The sequence below is a fragment of the Microcaecilia unicolor genome, chromosome 4 (assembly GCF_901765095.1).
Source record: "Microcaecilia unicolor chromosome 4, aMicUni1.1, whole genome shotgun sequence".
NCBI lineage: Eukaryota > Metazoa > Chordata > Amphibia > Gymnophiona > Siphonopidae > Microcaecilia > Microcaecilia unicolor.
Window position 1 is genome coordinate 220,150,992 of NC_044034.1, and position 18,284 is coordinate 220,169,275.

Here is an 18,284-nt window from a genome sequence, read left to right on the forward strand (position 1 = left end):
GTTATTGAGACAGGCATGGGAAGCAACTGCTTGCCCTGGGATTTGTAGTATGGAGTGTTGCAACAATTTGGGTTTCTGCCGGGTACTTGTGACCTGGCTTGTCCACAGGAAAACAGGATATTGGTCTGACCCAGTATGGCTACTTCTATGTTCTAATGAATCCAGGGGATAGTGTATCACTCAACATGTGCAGAAATACATACACAAATAGGGGTAGATTCAGTAAATGGTGCTCAAAAATTGGCACCAATTGCTGAGAAAAATAGCACTCAATCCTATTCTATAATGGGCACTCAAAGATGAGCACTCATTATAGAATAGCATTGAGTGCCAATTTCGGTGCCCAAATTTGAGCACCAGGACTTCAGCCTGTTGAAACCAGGTGTAATTTCAAGCATCCAATTTGGGCATTTATCACCGGTATTCCATAACACTGTGTGCAAATTTTAGGAACGTCCTTGACCCACCCATGCATCTCCCATGGCCACACCCCCTTTTGGGTTGCACAGTATAGGATTTAGGTGCACATTTTATAGAATGGTGAATAGCAAGATGTGCATGCAATTCCAAATAGTGCCAATTAGCACCCAATTATTGGCACTAATTGGCTCATTAGCCATTTTAGTTGGGTGCACATTTTGGATCAGTGCCAAATATTGGCACCCAATTTTGGGTGTCATATATAGAATGGGAATCCAAGGGATACTGTAGCTCAGTGTTTCACATGTCCAGTCCTAGTACCCCTTGCCAGTCAGGTTTTCAGGATATCCACAATGGATATGCATGAACTTGATTTGATTACACTGCCTCCATTATATGTAAATCTCTTTCATGCATATTCATTGTGGATATCCTGAAAACCTGACTGGCAAGGGGTACTCCAAGACTAGGGTTACCATATGGCTCCAGAAAAAGGAGGACGGATTGAGCCAGCCGGGTTTTACTTCCATTGCTTTTAAAGCAATGGAAGTAAAACCCGGCTGGCTCAATCCGTCCTCCTTTTTCTGGAGCCATATGGTAACCCTAAAGACCAGACTTGAGAAACACTGCTGTAGCTAACACATCAATAAGTACGGAATGCATATACCTAAACATACAGAAGCACACATTACTGCATGCATACAGTGAAGGCCATTATAAACCCAGCAGATTTCTATGGACAATCCACTGGAACTCAGAGGAAACTCCATTGTTTCTGCACAGGCATAGTCACAGCTGACACAGACCAAAGAGTAGAGTGGGTAGGCTCTTCCAAAGGACACAACGGCGATGCAATGATTCTTGTATATGATATTTTATTGAAGTACACCAAAAGTCTCAGCACAGCGGCCGTACTTCAGCACTTAGGCACCTGCCTCAGGAGTCTGAAAGTATAGTATATGCTAATGTATGCTCTTCATCCAATCTTGCACAAGTGAAAATGGATGGTGTTGCGAAGCAACAATATACAAGGTGAAGAAACAGCTTCAATTTTTGAGGTAGATACAGAAAATAACCATCGAACAAGGCCGAGAATCACTCAGTAGTATACATTAGAATATCCACTTTGTCTATGTATTCTGGTATACATACAGACACTGCATATACATAAACATATATGTACCAGTGTAAATGTACTTATTCTCTTACAGAAGCTAGTACAGTGTGAGGGCAATTTTTAAAGTCAGTTTCATGAGTAAAACAGTGTTTTATATGCAGGAATGAGCTATTTGAAAATTGTCCACCCTCTCGGCAGATAAAATTATACACATCGTTGAACAACATGTGTACATTTATCTGTAAATTGGGAGCCATCTTAGGGTGGGCTTAGGACAGGGTATTCAGCAGCTTGTATACTTTTGAATTTTCAAAACTGGATTCTACATTTTGTCAACAAATGAGAGAATGAAAGAGCTGTTGTTCTAGTGAAGAAATTATATTTTTTACATTTGATTAATACTTCCATGAATGAGACTTAGGAACTATTTCAAGAGGTGGATAGGTTAGATCATCAAGGATTAGGTTAAAAAATGAAGTGTTGCCTTTGGAGAGTGAGGCATTATCTAGGTTGTTTTTTTGTTTTGTTTGTTTCTAAAGTACAGTTGTTGAGAGAAGAAATTCTCATGCCCAGGGTAGACTGGATTTTATGTGCTGAACAGTGTACCTTTATAAGTTATTCATTATCCTCTTTGGTTCAGTTGTCCAAGGTGATTAAAAGTGTCCGTTGGACCTACGGTTCATGATCCTTGCCAAGCAGTATTATAGAAAACATTGACAGAGGAATTACTGCAGTTTTAGAGGGCGATAGTATGTTGCTTATTTCAGGAGTGGAACTTCCAGGAAAATTGAAGTGAACTGTTATTGCCTCATTGCTGAAAGAAGCAAGAGTGGCCCCTGAAGAGTATAAAATTATAGACCAGTTGCTAACCTTCTTTTTGTAGCTAAAATTTTGGAGCTGGTGATTATTTTTTTTTAATGAATTGTAGGATTATGTGGAGTAGGTGAATGGATTAACTGATATTTAGTCTGAGGATTAGTTGATATTCAGTCAGATTTCCTATCGGACAGGGACAGTTTTGGTTGCTTTGCAGGATGAGATTTGTAAGTTTTTGGATACAGGGGTAAAAAGAGTATTTATTCTATTGGATTGAACATCTGCCTGTGACTTGGTAGTTCTATATTGGTTAGTGCAACGGTGTATTGGATTCATATTGAGGGGTTGGCTTTGATTTTGATTTGTTCTTTTATTTTTATCAACATGCAAAAGTAGTTACGGTAATAACCACCAGAAGAGTGAATTTGTTTCTGTTTCCTATGATGTTCTGCAGTTGTCTTGTTTATCTACCCTCTTATTTAACATATTTTTAGACCTTATGGGACTTCTAATTGCTTAGTTAGATATGATAGGTTTTCTTTATGAGTTGATATACATTTTTAGGGTCTGATGAGGCTGCTACCATGGCTAAGATAAATGAAAGTCTTAGTAGTATTAAGAATTGGTTGGTTGAGAATGTTAACTTTTGAATAGACAAAAGACTTGTAATGTCCCCTTGTGGGTGTTTCTGGGTCCAGGGCCTGAACTGGCTGGAGTCCCCCTAGGGCAGGCTCTGTTGGTCCCTTAGCTTCTGGCATCTGGTACCTCCACCTGGAAGAAAAGAGTTAATGGGTGGGTTTACACTCTTTCACCCTCCCCCCCCCCCCCCCCAGGAAACCCCCCCAAAATAACCTCTGTGAACAAGACTGTAAACAAATGGTTTAACAGTTTTATTGAACTATATACAGAGTTTGCTATTCAGATATGTAGAGGAGCTGAAAAATTAGCAATGTTTAAAGCTTTGGTTTGAGATAACCACTGCAATGCATAGAAGACTATAAACCATATATCACACAGTTTAATACCAACACTTAACCAATTACTTTTTCTAACCAGTACTCTTTTAACCAATTAGTTCAACACTGTTTGAATCAATTAGTCCTTTTGCTTAAGCAGCAACTCTAGGCTCCTTCCTGTCACTCTAGACTTTGTGTGGGTCTGGCAGTGTGTCCTGTGTCCCACCTCTTACTCCTTCCTTATGTCCTTCCCTGGTCCTCCCCCACAAAGTCTCCAACCAACTAATTTTTAAAACCATTTAACCAGTCAGAAACTGTTCCTGGCTGGTTAAATGGCTCTTAACTGGATATCCAGCAATATTCGGCGGGAGATAGATGGCTATCTCCCACTGAATACTGCCAATTAGCGCTTAGCTGGAATATCTGCTTGGCCAGTGAAATTTAAACTGTACAAAAAATACCCAGATATTCAATGCTGGTCACAGGAAATAGCCAAGCATTGAATATCTGGGCTCAGCACCAACTGCGGGAGGCAGCCCGGCTACCTCCCGCGATCTGAATATCGGCCCCAAGTCTCACCATCCTCCTGGGGCATTCTGGGCTGGTGGCTGTTAAATGTCTACTGAGTCAAACTGGCTTGACCTGGCCCCACTGCCAAGCTCCAAGCAACAATTGCCCTCCCTAGGGCTACCTCCTCCGCTGGGCTCCTGGTGACAATCTGCACTCAGTGAGCCACCACTCTGCTTCTGGTGCTGAGAAGCTTTCCGCTGATGGGGCTTGGGCACCCCCCTCATGCCTCCAAAGGCCTTGCCCTTAGTTGGCTCTCAAAGGCCGATACATCTTGAGCCTACTCCCAAGGGCCACCTCTGCCACTGAACCTGGGATCCAAATGGATCCCCAGGCCTTTTACCTCACCCTGAGATGTTCCCAAGGGCTGATTGCCCCTTAGCATCTCCTCACTGGTCTTCCCCTCTTCCCCAGGTGCCTCTAGGGCTTGTGTTGTGGGCCAGGTAATCAGTTCTTTATCAGAGCTGTGCAGCCCACAGTCTCAGGATTCCCCCACAGAGGACAACCTCTTCTCCACTGGTCTTAAGGAGAAGCCCATAGTGTACTTTTCTCTGCTGAGGCCCAGAATGCCAGTCCTTAGCAAGGCTCTGTGACTAACAGTAACAGAGTTTCCCTAATACAGGTCAACCTCTGTTAATCTTCAGGAGGAGCCCATAGGGTACTTTTCCTTGCTGTGGCCTAGAATACCAGTCCTTAACAGGTATTCTGGGCCAGTAGTTTCCCTAATAGAGGGTAACCTTCAAGCTCAGCCAAAAGACCACACACAGAATCTCTGAGTATAAAATACCTGAAGACCCAGATCCTAGCTCTTGGTCAACAGGTCATTGTCAGTATGTTCCTTTTTTATTATGGTGAGTAAATTCTCTGATCTGCTGATTAGATTCAGCTATCCTTCCTCTGTGTGCTTGTATTACTAAACCCATTTTGCTTTTATTCCCTTTAGTGGATAATATTCCCAAAGTGTGTAAATGTAATCCTGATGGCTGTTAAAACCTGGGGGCTCCTTGACCTTACCTTGGCTCTTAGGTTTCAGAGCCCAAGATGTGGTCGAGGAAATAAACAACACGGGTTACAAGTATAAAATAATAGCTAAAGCTTTAGGAAAGACTGTCATGCAGCTGCACACCCAGCAGCTTTGCTAGACAGGCTTCTAATTCCTATTTCAGCTGAGCTGTTTTTGTTAGCAATTTTGAAGATACAGATACATTCCTTAATGTGATAAGATAATTGGCAAGCAATACACTTTTACTTTTACAGTCTCTTTCTGTTACATTAACAGCTACACCATATCTTTCTGGCCCACATACATCCTTTTTTGGCTAAGCTACACACACTTTGCTCAGTTTCTTTCATGTCTTAGGTTTATATTTCTGCGGAGATTTGTTTCTTCTGTTTTTAAATCAGTACATTTAGTTCAACAGGTAATTATCCTCAACCAAATATTCACAGCTCATACCCTTCAAGGCTACTGTTTTCAGCTTCAGAGGAACTTAACAATTCCTTCTCATTGTATGACTAACATAGGGCGTCTTTTACTAAGGCGCGCTCACGTTTTTAGCACACGCTAAAATTGTGGATTCGCTAAATGTTAGAGACACCCATAGGAATGCATTGGCATTTCTAACGTTTAGCGCGCTCACAATTTTAGCGCACTCCAAAAACGTGAGCACACCTTAGTAAAATACCCCCATAGACTTTCTATTTCTCCCTCATCCCCTAGCAGACCCCATCTCTCTAGTTCTCCCGGGGCTCCTCTAGGGCCCTTACATCAATCCCATCAATCTGCCTGTCTCTCCTTCAGTGAATAATTGACATAAAGTGCTGCTCACCTCCCTCTCTGCCTAGCTCAGCCATATAACATTTTATGAAATTGATACTTTTTGTACTACAGTGCTGCTGCACAGGCAAGAAGACAATTAGAACCCCCTCTTATTTTCTTAATTCCATACAGACAGAGAAAATCTTCTATTAAAACTCACTATGATCAAAGATCTCTCTCCCCAATTTGTTATTAAACCTTTCCTTTGGAGTGGGGGGGAGGGAGAGGTTCAGACTGAAATATTGGTGTTTGATCAACCTAATCTACAAAAATGTAATTTATGTTGTTGAGAAGTAGTGGTTATAGATTTGGGTCAGATCTTCAACCACACTTTCTCAGGAGAAAGTGAAATAGGTCATACAGGTAGATCTGTATTTGACAAGCTGTGTCTTCTATGAATATTCAGTCCTTTTGTACCAGATCTTCTGTTTTGAATGGTGATCCAGGTATCAATTCTTCTACTTCCTGATTAATGTGATGTTTTATATTTGGGGTTACCAGGGAGGCTTTTGCACCACTTACAAGTACCATAGAATGCAGCAGCTATTTAGGTCACTGTGCTGGAGTTCAGTTCAACCTTTACTCAACCAATTTCATTGGCACCTATTGTGGCCTGGGTTCGATTCAAGTATATATTTGGTTCCTTATATACCTAGATGCTCTCTTCATTCCAGTCTTTGTTAGAAGTTCCCTCAATACAATGTACATGTAAAGTTCATTGGATGGCTGAGCTTTCTCGGTGAATGTCCCTGAATGGTGGAATAATCTTCCCCATGATTTGAGAATAATAGAAAAATAAAAATGTTTTAGATGGAAATGTAAAAACTGGGGGCCCTTTTACTAAAGCTTTGCATGGGCTAAATGCTAAAAAGCTTTTTAACATTTAGTGTGCCCTGAATTCCATTAGCACACACTAAACTTTAGCAAAAGGGCCCCTTGGTTATTTTTGTGGTAAAGGTGGGACAGGAGTGGAGCATATAGATGGCTGCTGATTTTTATTTTTTATGGAATAGGATAGATTTTAATATTTTTTCAAATTATATTGTTACATATTTTATGCACCCTACTTTGATTTGTTTCTTTAGAGACATGTAGGCAGTTTATACAAATTTTAATAAATAATAAACGTATTTAAGTGTATTATATACTGCTTGCAAGCCTGAAAGCTAGCAAAGTGATTTGCATTCAAATCATAGACTGAAAAGTACCTGAAGCAAATCAGCTGAAGACACTGTCCTGTCAATATTCAACTAGCGATGGTAAACAACTGTTGACAACTGCTAGCTAAAATAGACGTGAATATTCAATGCTGAGTGAACCATGTATGGATACTGCCATTGAATATCTATTTTAGCAATGTCAACCAGATGTTATGTTAGTACAGCCAATATTCAGTATATGCAGATATCAAGCCTGAATATTACCAGTGACCACATAACTCCCACCTTTACCCTGATTCTGCCCGGGAACATCTCTGGCATTACTCAGATTATAGGGAAGTAGGGTGTAAGATGACTCTTCCAACACAAAACCAAGCAATCAAAGAGTTCCACAAGAGAAATGTTTATTGTTGTAAAACACTACTGAGACTCGTCATGGAGCGTGGCCACCTGCTTCAAGAGTCTGTAGGTGTATAGTCTGCACAAAGAAGATTGTTTCGCTTCACTAGACAGCTTAGCACTCTTTAAGGTTCCTTTTTTGAAAATTTGTAGGCGTTATATATAGAAGACTTTTACACATAGCTCTATTTTAGTGGTTAGACTTGAGACTATACATCTACAGACTCCTGAGGCAGACGGCCATGCTGAAACATGGCTCTATATCGAGTCTCAGTGGTGTTTTACAAATTAAACATTTTTGCTGTGGAACTCTTTGATTCCTTGGTTTTGTGTTGGAAGACCAAACAGCACAAAAAAAGATACCAGGAGCCTTCACAAGTGAGACAAACCTTTAATTGCACATCATATATCTTGTACATAAATTTTGTACCATTGTCCCGACACGGGCCATGTTTTGGCATGAAGCGCCTGCATCAGGGGTCATTCAGTTGTAATTGTCTAGAATGAAGAAACAGGCCAAGAGCTGAAGTCACATCAAATATGACAAAAATCCACGCAAAATCATCCTCCTTACTCTTCACCAGAGCACAGCGTCCCTCTTACTCCAAGCATGCATTTTGCGTGGATTTTAGTCATGTTTGATGTGACTTCAGCTCTCGGCTGGTTTCTTCATTCTAAACAATTACAATTGAATGACCCCTGATGTAGGCACTTCAAGCTGAAACACGGCCCGTGTCGGTTCAATGGTACAAGATTTATGTACAAGATATATGATGTGCAATTAAAGGTTTGTCCTGCTTGTGAAGGCTTCTGGTACCCTTTTTTGCTGTTTGGACTTTGTTTTGTGCTTTGAACCCTCTCTTTGTTGTTGTTTTGTGTTGGAAGAGTCATTTTACACCCTACTTTGCTGCATCTTGTGACGCTGCCGTAGTGGTTATTTTGTTCCTCCACTTTGGTGGTCCTCTCTTTGCTATTACTCACATTGTGCCTGGGCATTCAGAGTTGATATTCAGCAGCACTGCACTATTACCTGCTGCTGCATATTATTATTTATTGCATTTGTATCCCACATTCCCCCACCTATTTGCAGGCTCAATGTGGCTTACATAGATTTGTTAACATTATCATTTCAGGATATCAGATACAGTTAGTAATGTGTAGCGATCAGGGAAGGGAAGAGAGAGGAAGGAAGAGTGTGATTGGGGTAGTTGTAGAAGCTGGGCGTTCATAATTGAGTGGGTTGATGATGTGACTTAGTGAGGTGGTAGGCTCTCATTGTAGGCCTTGTTGAAGAAGAATGTTTTCAGAGATTTTCGAAAGATAGTTGTTTCGTTGATTGCTTTCAAGTCTGTAGGTAATGCATTCCATAACTGCGTGCTCATGTAAGAGAAGGTAGTGGCATGCATCAGCTTGTATTTAAGTCCTTTGCAGCTGGGGTAGTGCAAGTTGAGAAATTTGCGGGATGATTTAGTGGCGTTTCTGGAAGGTAGGTCTACTAGGTTTAGCATGTAGATTGGGGCGACTGCATAAATGATTTTGTGTACAATTGTGCAGATCTTGAACGCAATGCGTTCCTTAAGTGGGAGCCAGTGAAGTTTCTTTTTTAGGGGTTTTGCTGGCCAGCTCAACACAGTTTAAGCAAGCAGGAGCCTTTCCTGCTCTCTTAAATCATGCTAAATATCCACCCCTCTATATAAACACATTATTTACCCAAGTGTTTTTGTTTTCTAGTGTCCCTCTAAATGACTCTGCTCACAGTCGAAATCCATTGAGCTAATTAACTAACCAATCTCACCCTAGACTGAACACATAATGGGGAGTTTACGCAACAGAAACTGCACAGATCCATCCAATTTGAATAACCAGTCATCTCTGATTCTCTCTTCTTAGGGAACCATCCAGATGCTACCCAACGGATGCTGCAAAATATGTAAGAAACTAAACCGTTCATTTCAAAATACTGTTCTGCTGTCAAATCATTAGTCTCTGAAGACTGGGTTAGCTTTCACTGGACCAATCAAAGAATTACCCAAAGATCATGTCAAGCATGAGCTTTTAAGGTCATGCAGCACCATCTTTACTCATGTACACCATCTCCGGATAATTCTGGTGTTGGTCCAGTAACAGCCTGCAAACCTTCTATTTTTCTCTATAGCAGTTCAGAGGCTAGCACACTCACTATCAAACATTTACATGCATTTCTTTCCTAAAGAAAACATATCCTGCTTTTTCTCTACTGTGCCAAAATAGAACAAGTTAATGATAAAATAACACATTCTTAGGGTAGCCCACATTAATAAGTGTGCCCCTTAGTTACAAATTAAAATTAAGGCTGTCACTGTGGGAAAACTCACTCCTGGGCTTTCCCAGATCCCTCAAAGCCCCTTTCTAGGTGGCTTGAGCATGTCAGTACAGCATTGTATGCCTTCAAGTAGGTGCTTTTAAAATAGTCTGGAGCTATACATGCATTAAAATAGATGTTCAAGAAACATAGCACCCACTTCTCTGTGATATATGTGTAAGCATTCCTGGAGGGGGCAGAGAAGAGATAGCATAGGTGCTAGGTGGACATTTCATAAAATACATACATATGCACCAATTTCTACTGGCACCTACATACTCAAAGTTGCTTCTGCCTTGGAGAAGAATGAAATTTGGTATGGAAGCTTTCAGGATGGCTATTTTACATATAATAGGTGCATTTGTTGCCTTTATAAATATATCAACCATGTAGTAATCCCCTTGAATAATATTTTTTGTATATAATCAGACCTTAAGATGTGCCGCACAGATAATTTCTTTATGGCACTCAATGTACCCAAATTGTCATCAGTTTAATATTATTTTTAATAGCTTATGGGTGTGACGTGGTATGAGATAATAGGGGACTTGTACTTGATACAGTCTATGGGTGAAACATTGTCTAATGTCAGATGATGGTCCACTCTGACACTATGAAAAATGAGTATATTTATTGCTCTCTTTATATAAATTTGCTATGTTAGTTCAAGAGGGATTTAAAGAAGACTAAGGGGCACATTTTGGAAACAGAAAAACATCCAAAGTGATTTGGATGATTTCCCAGAAAATCATCCAAATCACTTTGGAAACTCATTTTTCTATGCAGTTCATCTAAATCTCAAAGGGGTGTGCTGGAGATATGTTTTGGGCAGATCTAGGGCAGGCTCATGATGTGGACATTTTTCTGTGATAATTGAACATTGTAAAAACGTCCAGGATAAAAATTAGAATCTTTTTGGCTAAACCTGTTTCAATAATGACTGAGTGCCAAGAAGGTGCCCAAACTGAACAGATGAGGGATAAAGGCACTGACCCCTTCCCACCCTCTAAGAGGTGAAAGTGACAGTACATACGGACCTCTATGACAGCTGGAGATATGGCCATTCCTCTTAGAGCAGCAAGAAGGTCCCTGTAATAGCCTAGTGGTCAATGCAGTGGACTGTAGAGAGGGGGACCCAGGCCCATATCCCAGTGTAACTGATATACTTGTGGTGGAAAGCATGAGTGCCCCCAAAAATACAAAATACCTACTGAACCCACATATAGGTGACACCTGCACGCATAAGGGCTACTGTAGTGGTGTACAAAGTTGGGTACAGTACATTTCTTGCTATTCCACTGTACAACATAAGGGGATTATGATGTGATATGTATCTGGGACCCTTTATGTGAAGTTCACTGCAGTGCCCCCTAGGCTGTCCCACTGCTCTGCTAGGATGTCTGTGTAACTAGTCTAGTAAGATTGCTGGTCCCCAGACATCCCAATGGCTTGTTTTTGCGCTTTTTTCCCTTGGACATTTCTTGCTTGAAAATGGCCCTTAAAGAAAGATGCACTGAGCACAAAAACATCTAGAACAGGGCAATTTTCAAAAAAATGACCATATTTGGCACTGGAGTTTTGGACATATTTTTGCAAAATTGGATTTGGACATCATATTGAAAATGCCCCTCCAAATGTTTTTAAACTTTTCAGAATTTGAAAACACAATTTAAAAATTAAAAAATAAGAGTGGACTGATGACGATTTGGGTACATTGAATGCTATAAATAAATTATTTCTGTAGCACATCTGAAGGTCCAATATATATAACAAATATTATTCAAGGAGATTACTATATGGTTGATATAGCTGATTATCCCTTTATTGAAAACTTTTGGTGCTACAAATAGCCTCTATACCAGTGGTTCCCAAACCTGATCCTGGAGGCACCCCAGCCAGTCAGGTTTTCTGTATATCCACAATAAATATTCATGAGATAGATTTGTGTGCAATGGAGGTAGTGCATGCAAATCTTTCTCCGAATATTCATTGTGGGTGTCCCAAAAACCTGACTGGCTGGGGTGCCGACCAGGTTTTGGAACCACTGCTCTATACACTAGGCACAACATATGCATCTATGTGCTTTCAGGCTGCCAACCGGATCCAGATTTGCAGGACGGGGTTGATCCAGTTTTAGGTTTACCCTGTTGCATGCAAGGGCTTATAGTCTGATTGCCCTACTGCAAGACTACAAGTCCCAGCATGCACTGGGGTAAAACCAGGACTAGATCAACCCTGTCCTACAAATCTGGATCCAGTTGGCAGCCTTATCTTAGAGGGCAATTCTACATAAGTACATAAGCATCGCCATGCTGGGACAGACCGAGGGTCCATCGAGCCCAGCACCCTGTCACCGACAGCGGCCAAAAGAACAAGCAATTTGTCCCGCCCCTCCTAGAAATAGTGTATTATTCCCTTGTCCGTTCAATAACATTCTATGGCATTTTCCTCCAGGAAGCTGTCCAACCTTTTTTTGAAGTCCGCTAAGTTAACCGCCTTAACCACTTTTTCCGGCAGCGAATTCCAGAGTTTAACTACGTGCTGAGTGAAAAAAAATTTCCTCCGATTCGTTTTAAATTTACCACACTGCAGCTTCATCGCATGCCCCCTTGTCCTAGTATTTTTAGAAAGCGTAAACAGATGCTCCACATCAACCCATTCCATTCCACTCATTATCTTATGATAGAGTCACAAGGAGCTGCCTGTGCCAGGAACCGAACTCAGTTCCTCAGGACCAAAGTCCACCACCCTAACCACTAGGCCACTCCTCCACTCCACAAATGGAGTGGAGGAGTGGCCTAGTGTGTTTTTACAGTCAAAAAAATGGTGGTATTCTGGTCATGTATGTGCATTCTTGATGCCTAAATGCTGGCACCTTCTTTATAGAATTTACCCTCTAGGTATATACAGCAATGATATTGGATTTCTTTAATACATTACCACCCAAGGATAAGACTCCTTCTTTCAAGATAGGAGCTGTGTTTTTACAGTCAAAAAAGATTTGAGGATGACTTGGGTTTTCTTGAGTGAGATGTTTCTAACCTCTGGGTCTGGGCTCCAGGTATTGAGAAGACAACCTCTTGTAAGGTTCGAGAGTATGAGGACTACATTTCACACAACAGATGCAGATCCCTTGATAAAGTGAGCATCCCACGATGTGAAGGCTCCTGTGGTACCTTCTCCATGTAAGTAAACCAATATGGATCTGTGAAATTACTTCCTGAGCAATGAGCTTGCCTTAGTATCAACTACAGTACATCAAACAAAAGATAAGTACCACATTACTAACACTATAGCTTGCAAATGCTCCTTCAGCTTACTTGGTAGTAGAAACCACTAACATACCTGATTTTGGAACTGCAGGTTAGTTAATACAGAAACAGCAACATAAAAGATAATTTTCAAACACACTTCTGTGGGTAAAAGAGTACTTTACTTGTGGAAACTGTTTTTCATAAAACTGAATACCAAATATTCTGTAAATTTATGTGAAACAGTCTATACACACCTAACTTACTTGGACTGAGCGGAGGTGTGTTCCCAGAGGAGCTTCCATTTGTGCTCATACGTTTGAAAGTCAAACAAATGCATATAAACTAACTCAGAAAATGTGGGCACGCTAAAGAGCAGGGGCCCAATATTCAGACCACGGGAAGTAGCCAGGCTGCCTCCCATGGTTGGCGCTGAGCCCGGATATTCAATGCTGGGCTGTTTCCAGTGACCGGCATTCAATATCCGGGTGTTACTTGGCTGGTTTCAACTTAATTGGCCAAGTCAATATTCAGTGATGGCCAGTTAAGTTTAAACTGGCTGAAGATATGCCTGCTATTTCGGTGTCCACCAAACTTAGCCGGTGGTGTGCTGAATATCAGCGGATAGCTAGTTATATTGTGCGATATAATCGGCTATTCACTAAGCACTGACCAGCGATATTCAATGGGAGATAGCCAACTATCTCCACTGAAATTCACCGGATAGCTGTTAATTACCATTTAACCAGCCAGGAGCCGTTCCTAGCCAATTAAATGGTTTTAAATATCAGTGAGTAGGAGTAAATGAAGTGTATGTATTCCCTGGGTATCCATCAAAGTGAAGCAATGCATATACTTTCATTTTGAACAATTCAAACAGGGACATGTATATGCTTATGCACAGTTACACAATTACCAATGCTGACAGATCAACAGACATTGGAGGAATAGCCTAGTGGTTGGAGTAGACTATAAAGCAGAAAGCCAGGGTTCAAATCCCAGTGACATTCCTTGTGACTCTGGATTACACATTTGACTCTATTGCACTAGATACAAGTTTTCTTCTTTATATTTAAACACAGACTGGCATTTAAATTTATACCTGGACATTCAGCACCTGGCCACACCCAGATACTGGCACTGAATTTCCAGGTATAAGGCGACAACCAGAAGTTATACAGGCTATTTTGCTGTCCTAACTTCTAGATAATTATCCAGGTACCAGTGCCGAATAATGGCAGTACCCTAATTAAATTCCAGCTCCACCTTGGCTCCACATTTGAACAGCCTAACATCATCTGGATAGTACCAAAGCAGTCAGTAACAATTTTCAGTGGTATTATTCAGATAATGCTGTGAAAATGGTACTTATCCAGGTAGATTCTGGTGGATCCTCTTCCACTTCTATCCCTCTACCAATCGGTGTACCTCAGGGTTCTGTTCTCGGTCCTCTCCTGTTCTCCATCTACACTTCTTCCCTTGGCTCTCTGATATCATCCCATGGCTTTCAATACCATCTCTATGTTGATGACTCCCAAATCCACCTCTCTATCCCTGAAATCTCAACCAGCATCCAGACCAAAGTTTCAGCCTGTCTATCTGATATCGCTGCCTGGATGTCTCAACGTCATCTGAAACTTAACATGGCCAAAACCGAGCTTCTCATCTTTCCCCTTAAACCTACCTCTCCTCTCCCCCCTTTCTCTATTTCTGTGGATGGCACTCTCATTCTCCCTGTCTCATCTGCTCGTAACCTTGGGGTCATCTTCGACTCCTCTCTCTCCTTTTCTGCTCACATTCAGCAGATTGCCAAAACCTGTCGTTTCTTTCTCTATAACATCAGCAAAATCCATCCCTTCATCTCTGAGCACTCTACCAGAACCTTTATCCACACTCTTATCACCTCTTGTCTTGATTATTGTAGCCTGCTTCTTACCAGCCTCCCTCTTAGCCATCTCTCTCCTCTTCAGTCGGTCCAAAACTCTACTGCGCGACTCATTTTCTGCCAAAGTCACTATGCTCATATTAGCCCTCTCCTTAAGTCACTTCACTGGCTCCCTATCCGTTTCTGCATTGATTTCAAGCTTCTCTCATTGACCTATAAGTGCATTCACTCTGCCGCTCCCCAGTACCTCTCCACTCTTGTCTCTCCCTACGCCCCCCCTCGGGTACTCCGTTCTGTTGATAAATCTCTGTTATCTGTTCCCTTCTCCTCTACTGCTAATTCCAGACTCCGTTCCTTTTATCTTGCTGCACCTCACGCCTGGAATAAACGTCCCGAGCCTGTACGTCTAGCCCCCTCTTTGGCCGTTTTCAAGTCCAAACTTAAAGCCCACCTCTTTACCACTGCTTTTAACTCCTAACCACTGCTCACTTGCCCTGTCCTTTTATCCTCACCTCTTTATTCCCTTGCCCTTAATTGTTCTGTCCGTCTGCCTGTCTTATCTAGATTGTAAGCTCTTTGAGTAGGGACTGTCTTTTTGTGTATGGTGTGCAGCGCTGCATATGCCTTGTAGCACTATAGAAATGATAAGAAGTAGTAGTAGTAGTAGTAGTAGTAGTAGTAGATTAAGTCCTACCTGGGTAAGTGTCACTGAATATCAACTCTTTAGATTGTGGGCCTGAATCAGAGCCTGTGGGTATATGATTTACACTCTCATCACTTTGTGACACTGGCAGCCTTTCTAAGGGGAAGTAGTTTATATATGTTATTACATGGGCAGCTGCTACCAAGTCAAGTCTCTTTAGGATAGATGACTGCATCACCTTTTCTGCTTTCTCCCTCAGGTACTCAGCTGAAGCAAACTCTATGTCACACAAGTGCACCTGCTGCCAGGAGATGCAGACCAGCAAGCGGCAGGTGCAACTGCATTGCCCCGACGGCAGTCATGTGACCCACAGCTACACTTATGTGGAGCGCTGCAGCTGTATCAACACCAACTGCGAGCCGTTGACTGGAAACTTGTCACAGCAGGAAGAAGGCAATGAGCAACGCCGCAAGAGGTCATTCAGAAAGAAGGACTGATAGTCAAGCAATGGTTCTGTTACTAAGAGCAGCAGTATCCATGCAAGTGCACCCTGCTCCCAAAATCTAGTTCAATCTAAGTCTATGCTTTGGTTTTGTAGATGGTGCTTTCTTCCTGCCTTTTCCTCATGCTACTGTATTTATTAGAATCTGCCTTGTACTGTATATATCAATATATGGACTGAGGAGAGACTACAAATGCATAGATCCAGATGGCCAACATTTCTCTGGCATGGAATAAAACACAGCATTCTTTACCTTCTCTATGTGGCCAACCCAAAAGGACTTGGGCAAGACAAGCTCGATGACATTGTCAAACCCACGTTACAGCAGATTCAAAAATCACACTCTACTCAGAGGTAACATCTCTGCATTGTATCACATGCCACCGATTCAGATGCATTGTTATAGTATCATTTACATAAATATATATCTATATCAATATATATATATATGAATGCACTGTACATATCAGTTTAAGCATTTGTATTTTTGTTTCCTTTGGGTTAAGGTTTTCTTGCTTCTAATAAAGACACACCTCATAACCAGACTATGTTTATGTATTTATTTCCTGCAATGTAAGATTTACTCTTATTGACACAGTTGTGTGGATACAGTGTGCCTGACACTCAGAACTTTCATGCCACTTTGAGTACAGGTAGATTATGTGACTAACCAAAGGTCACAACACAGTGTTGTGGATAGGGGAATTGAATAAGGCTCTACAGATTTGCAGGTTTGTGGTTTGAAAACTGTCTTGGCCTGCATCTTGGAGAATGACACAAGCAACAAACATGTCTACAAGCCATGCCCTGAGGATGGAGCTGTTGTTCAGTTTCCCAGTGCCTTGGTGGTGAAGGTTCTCTCCAGCACCAGTACAGAATATGCCATTGGAAGTTTGTGAGCATGTTTCAAAGGGGCACCTCTGACACTGAGAGGAAGCAGGGGGCACTGAAAGAACTCATCTGTTTTTCAGGCTCTGCAAGTCTCAGACATGCTCACTAATGCCACTCACAAAAGACTCCTTATACTAAAATGCATTAAGTTCTAATACATGCTTAACAAAAAAAAAGATGAACACACACTCAAAGAGTGGAAACAAGTACAAAGAAAATACAAATACAAAATCAGACATACCAAAAGAACGCATTACAAAACTATAATAGGACCAAACTACAAGGACACGCACAAACTCTTTTCACTTGTAAACAATCTCCTAAATACCACACAGGTCACCTCGAATAGCACAGACACCCCATCGGCAACAAACCTTGCAAACTATTTCAACGAAAAAATTACAAAGTTACGACGCATGATACCGAGCAATGCCATTGAGTACACAAGCATCCTTGAATGCTTAGACCCAAATCCTGGGGAATACCCAGCCGATTGATCATGGTCCAATTTTGACCCGATCTCAATAAATGAACTCACACACTGGCTCAGTAAATACGCCAAATCTCAATGCAAACTTGACACTTGCCCTACCAGCCTAATAAGATCCGCACCCAAACAATTCAAACAAGACCTCACGAACCAAATAAACTATAGACTCATAAATGGACTCTTCCCCACGGAAAATGGAAACATCTTACTCACTCCTCTGCCTAAAGATACCAAGAAAAGCACAATGGACTTAACCAACTACCGACCAGTCGCTTCCATCCCACTCACAACAAAATTGATGGAAGGCATAGTGACGAAACAACTCACGGAATACCTGACCAAACACTCAATTCTACATGAGTCTCAATCAGGATTTTGATCAAATCATAGTACTGAAACTGTACTAGTGTCGGCAATGAACACATTCAAAACAACGATCGCAACCGGCAAGAACATACTCATTCTACAATTCGATATGTCTAGTGCCTTCGACATGGTGGATCATGGAATACTATTACACCTACTAGAGTACTTCGGAATCGGAGGCCCAGTTCTCAAATGGTTTGAAGGATTCCTCACCACCAGATCCTACCAAGTAATAACGAATATGGACAGATCACCACCTTGGAGACCAGAATGCGGAGTGCCCCAAGGATCCCCCCTCTCACCGACTATCTTCAACCTAATGATGACACCACTAGCCAAACTCCTAGCCAACCAAAACCTTAATCCCTACATATATGCCGATGATGTTACAATCCATATCCCGTTCAAAAGCGACTTAAATGAAAAACCAATGAGATCAACCAGAGTTTCCAGACTATGCACTCTTGGGCGGACTCATTCAAGCTAAAACTCAACGCAGAAAAAACTCAATGTCTAGTTCTCACCTCCCAATACAATGCAAACAACTACCCTACAATAACCACACCCTACTGCACACTTCCTATCTCAGAAAATATGAAAATCCTTGGAGTCACCATTGACCGAAACCTCACTCTCGACACCCACGCGAAGAACACGACGA

General features: G+C 41.5%; 1 protein-coding gene across 1 annotated transcript in view; it reads left to right on the forward strand.

Moving 5' to 3' along the window:
• MUC2 (mucin 2, oligomeric mucus/gel-forming) overlaps positions 1-15,871 on the forward strand; it is a 222,657-nt gene extending 206,786 nt beyond the window's left edge. Inside the window, 3 exon segments of the mRNA XM_030202464.1 lie at positions 9,145-9,184; positions 12,657-12,780; positions 15,634-15,871. Coding sequence (XP_030058324.1) covers positions 9,145-9,184; positions 12,657-12,780; positions 15,634-15,871 — 402 coding nt within the window.
• The last annotated feature ends 2,413 nt before the right edge of the window (positions 15,872-18,284 follow it).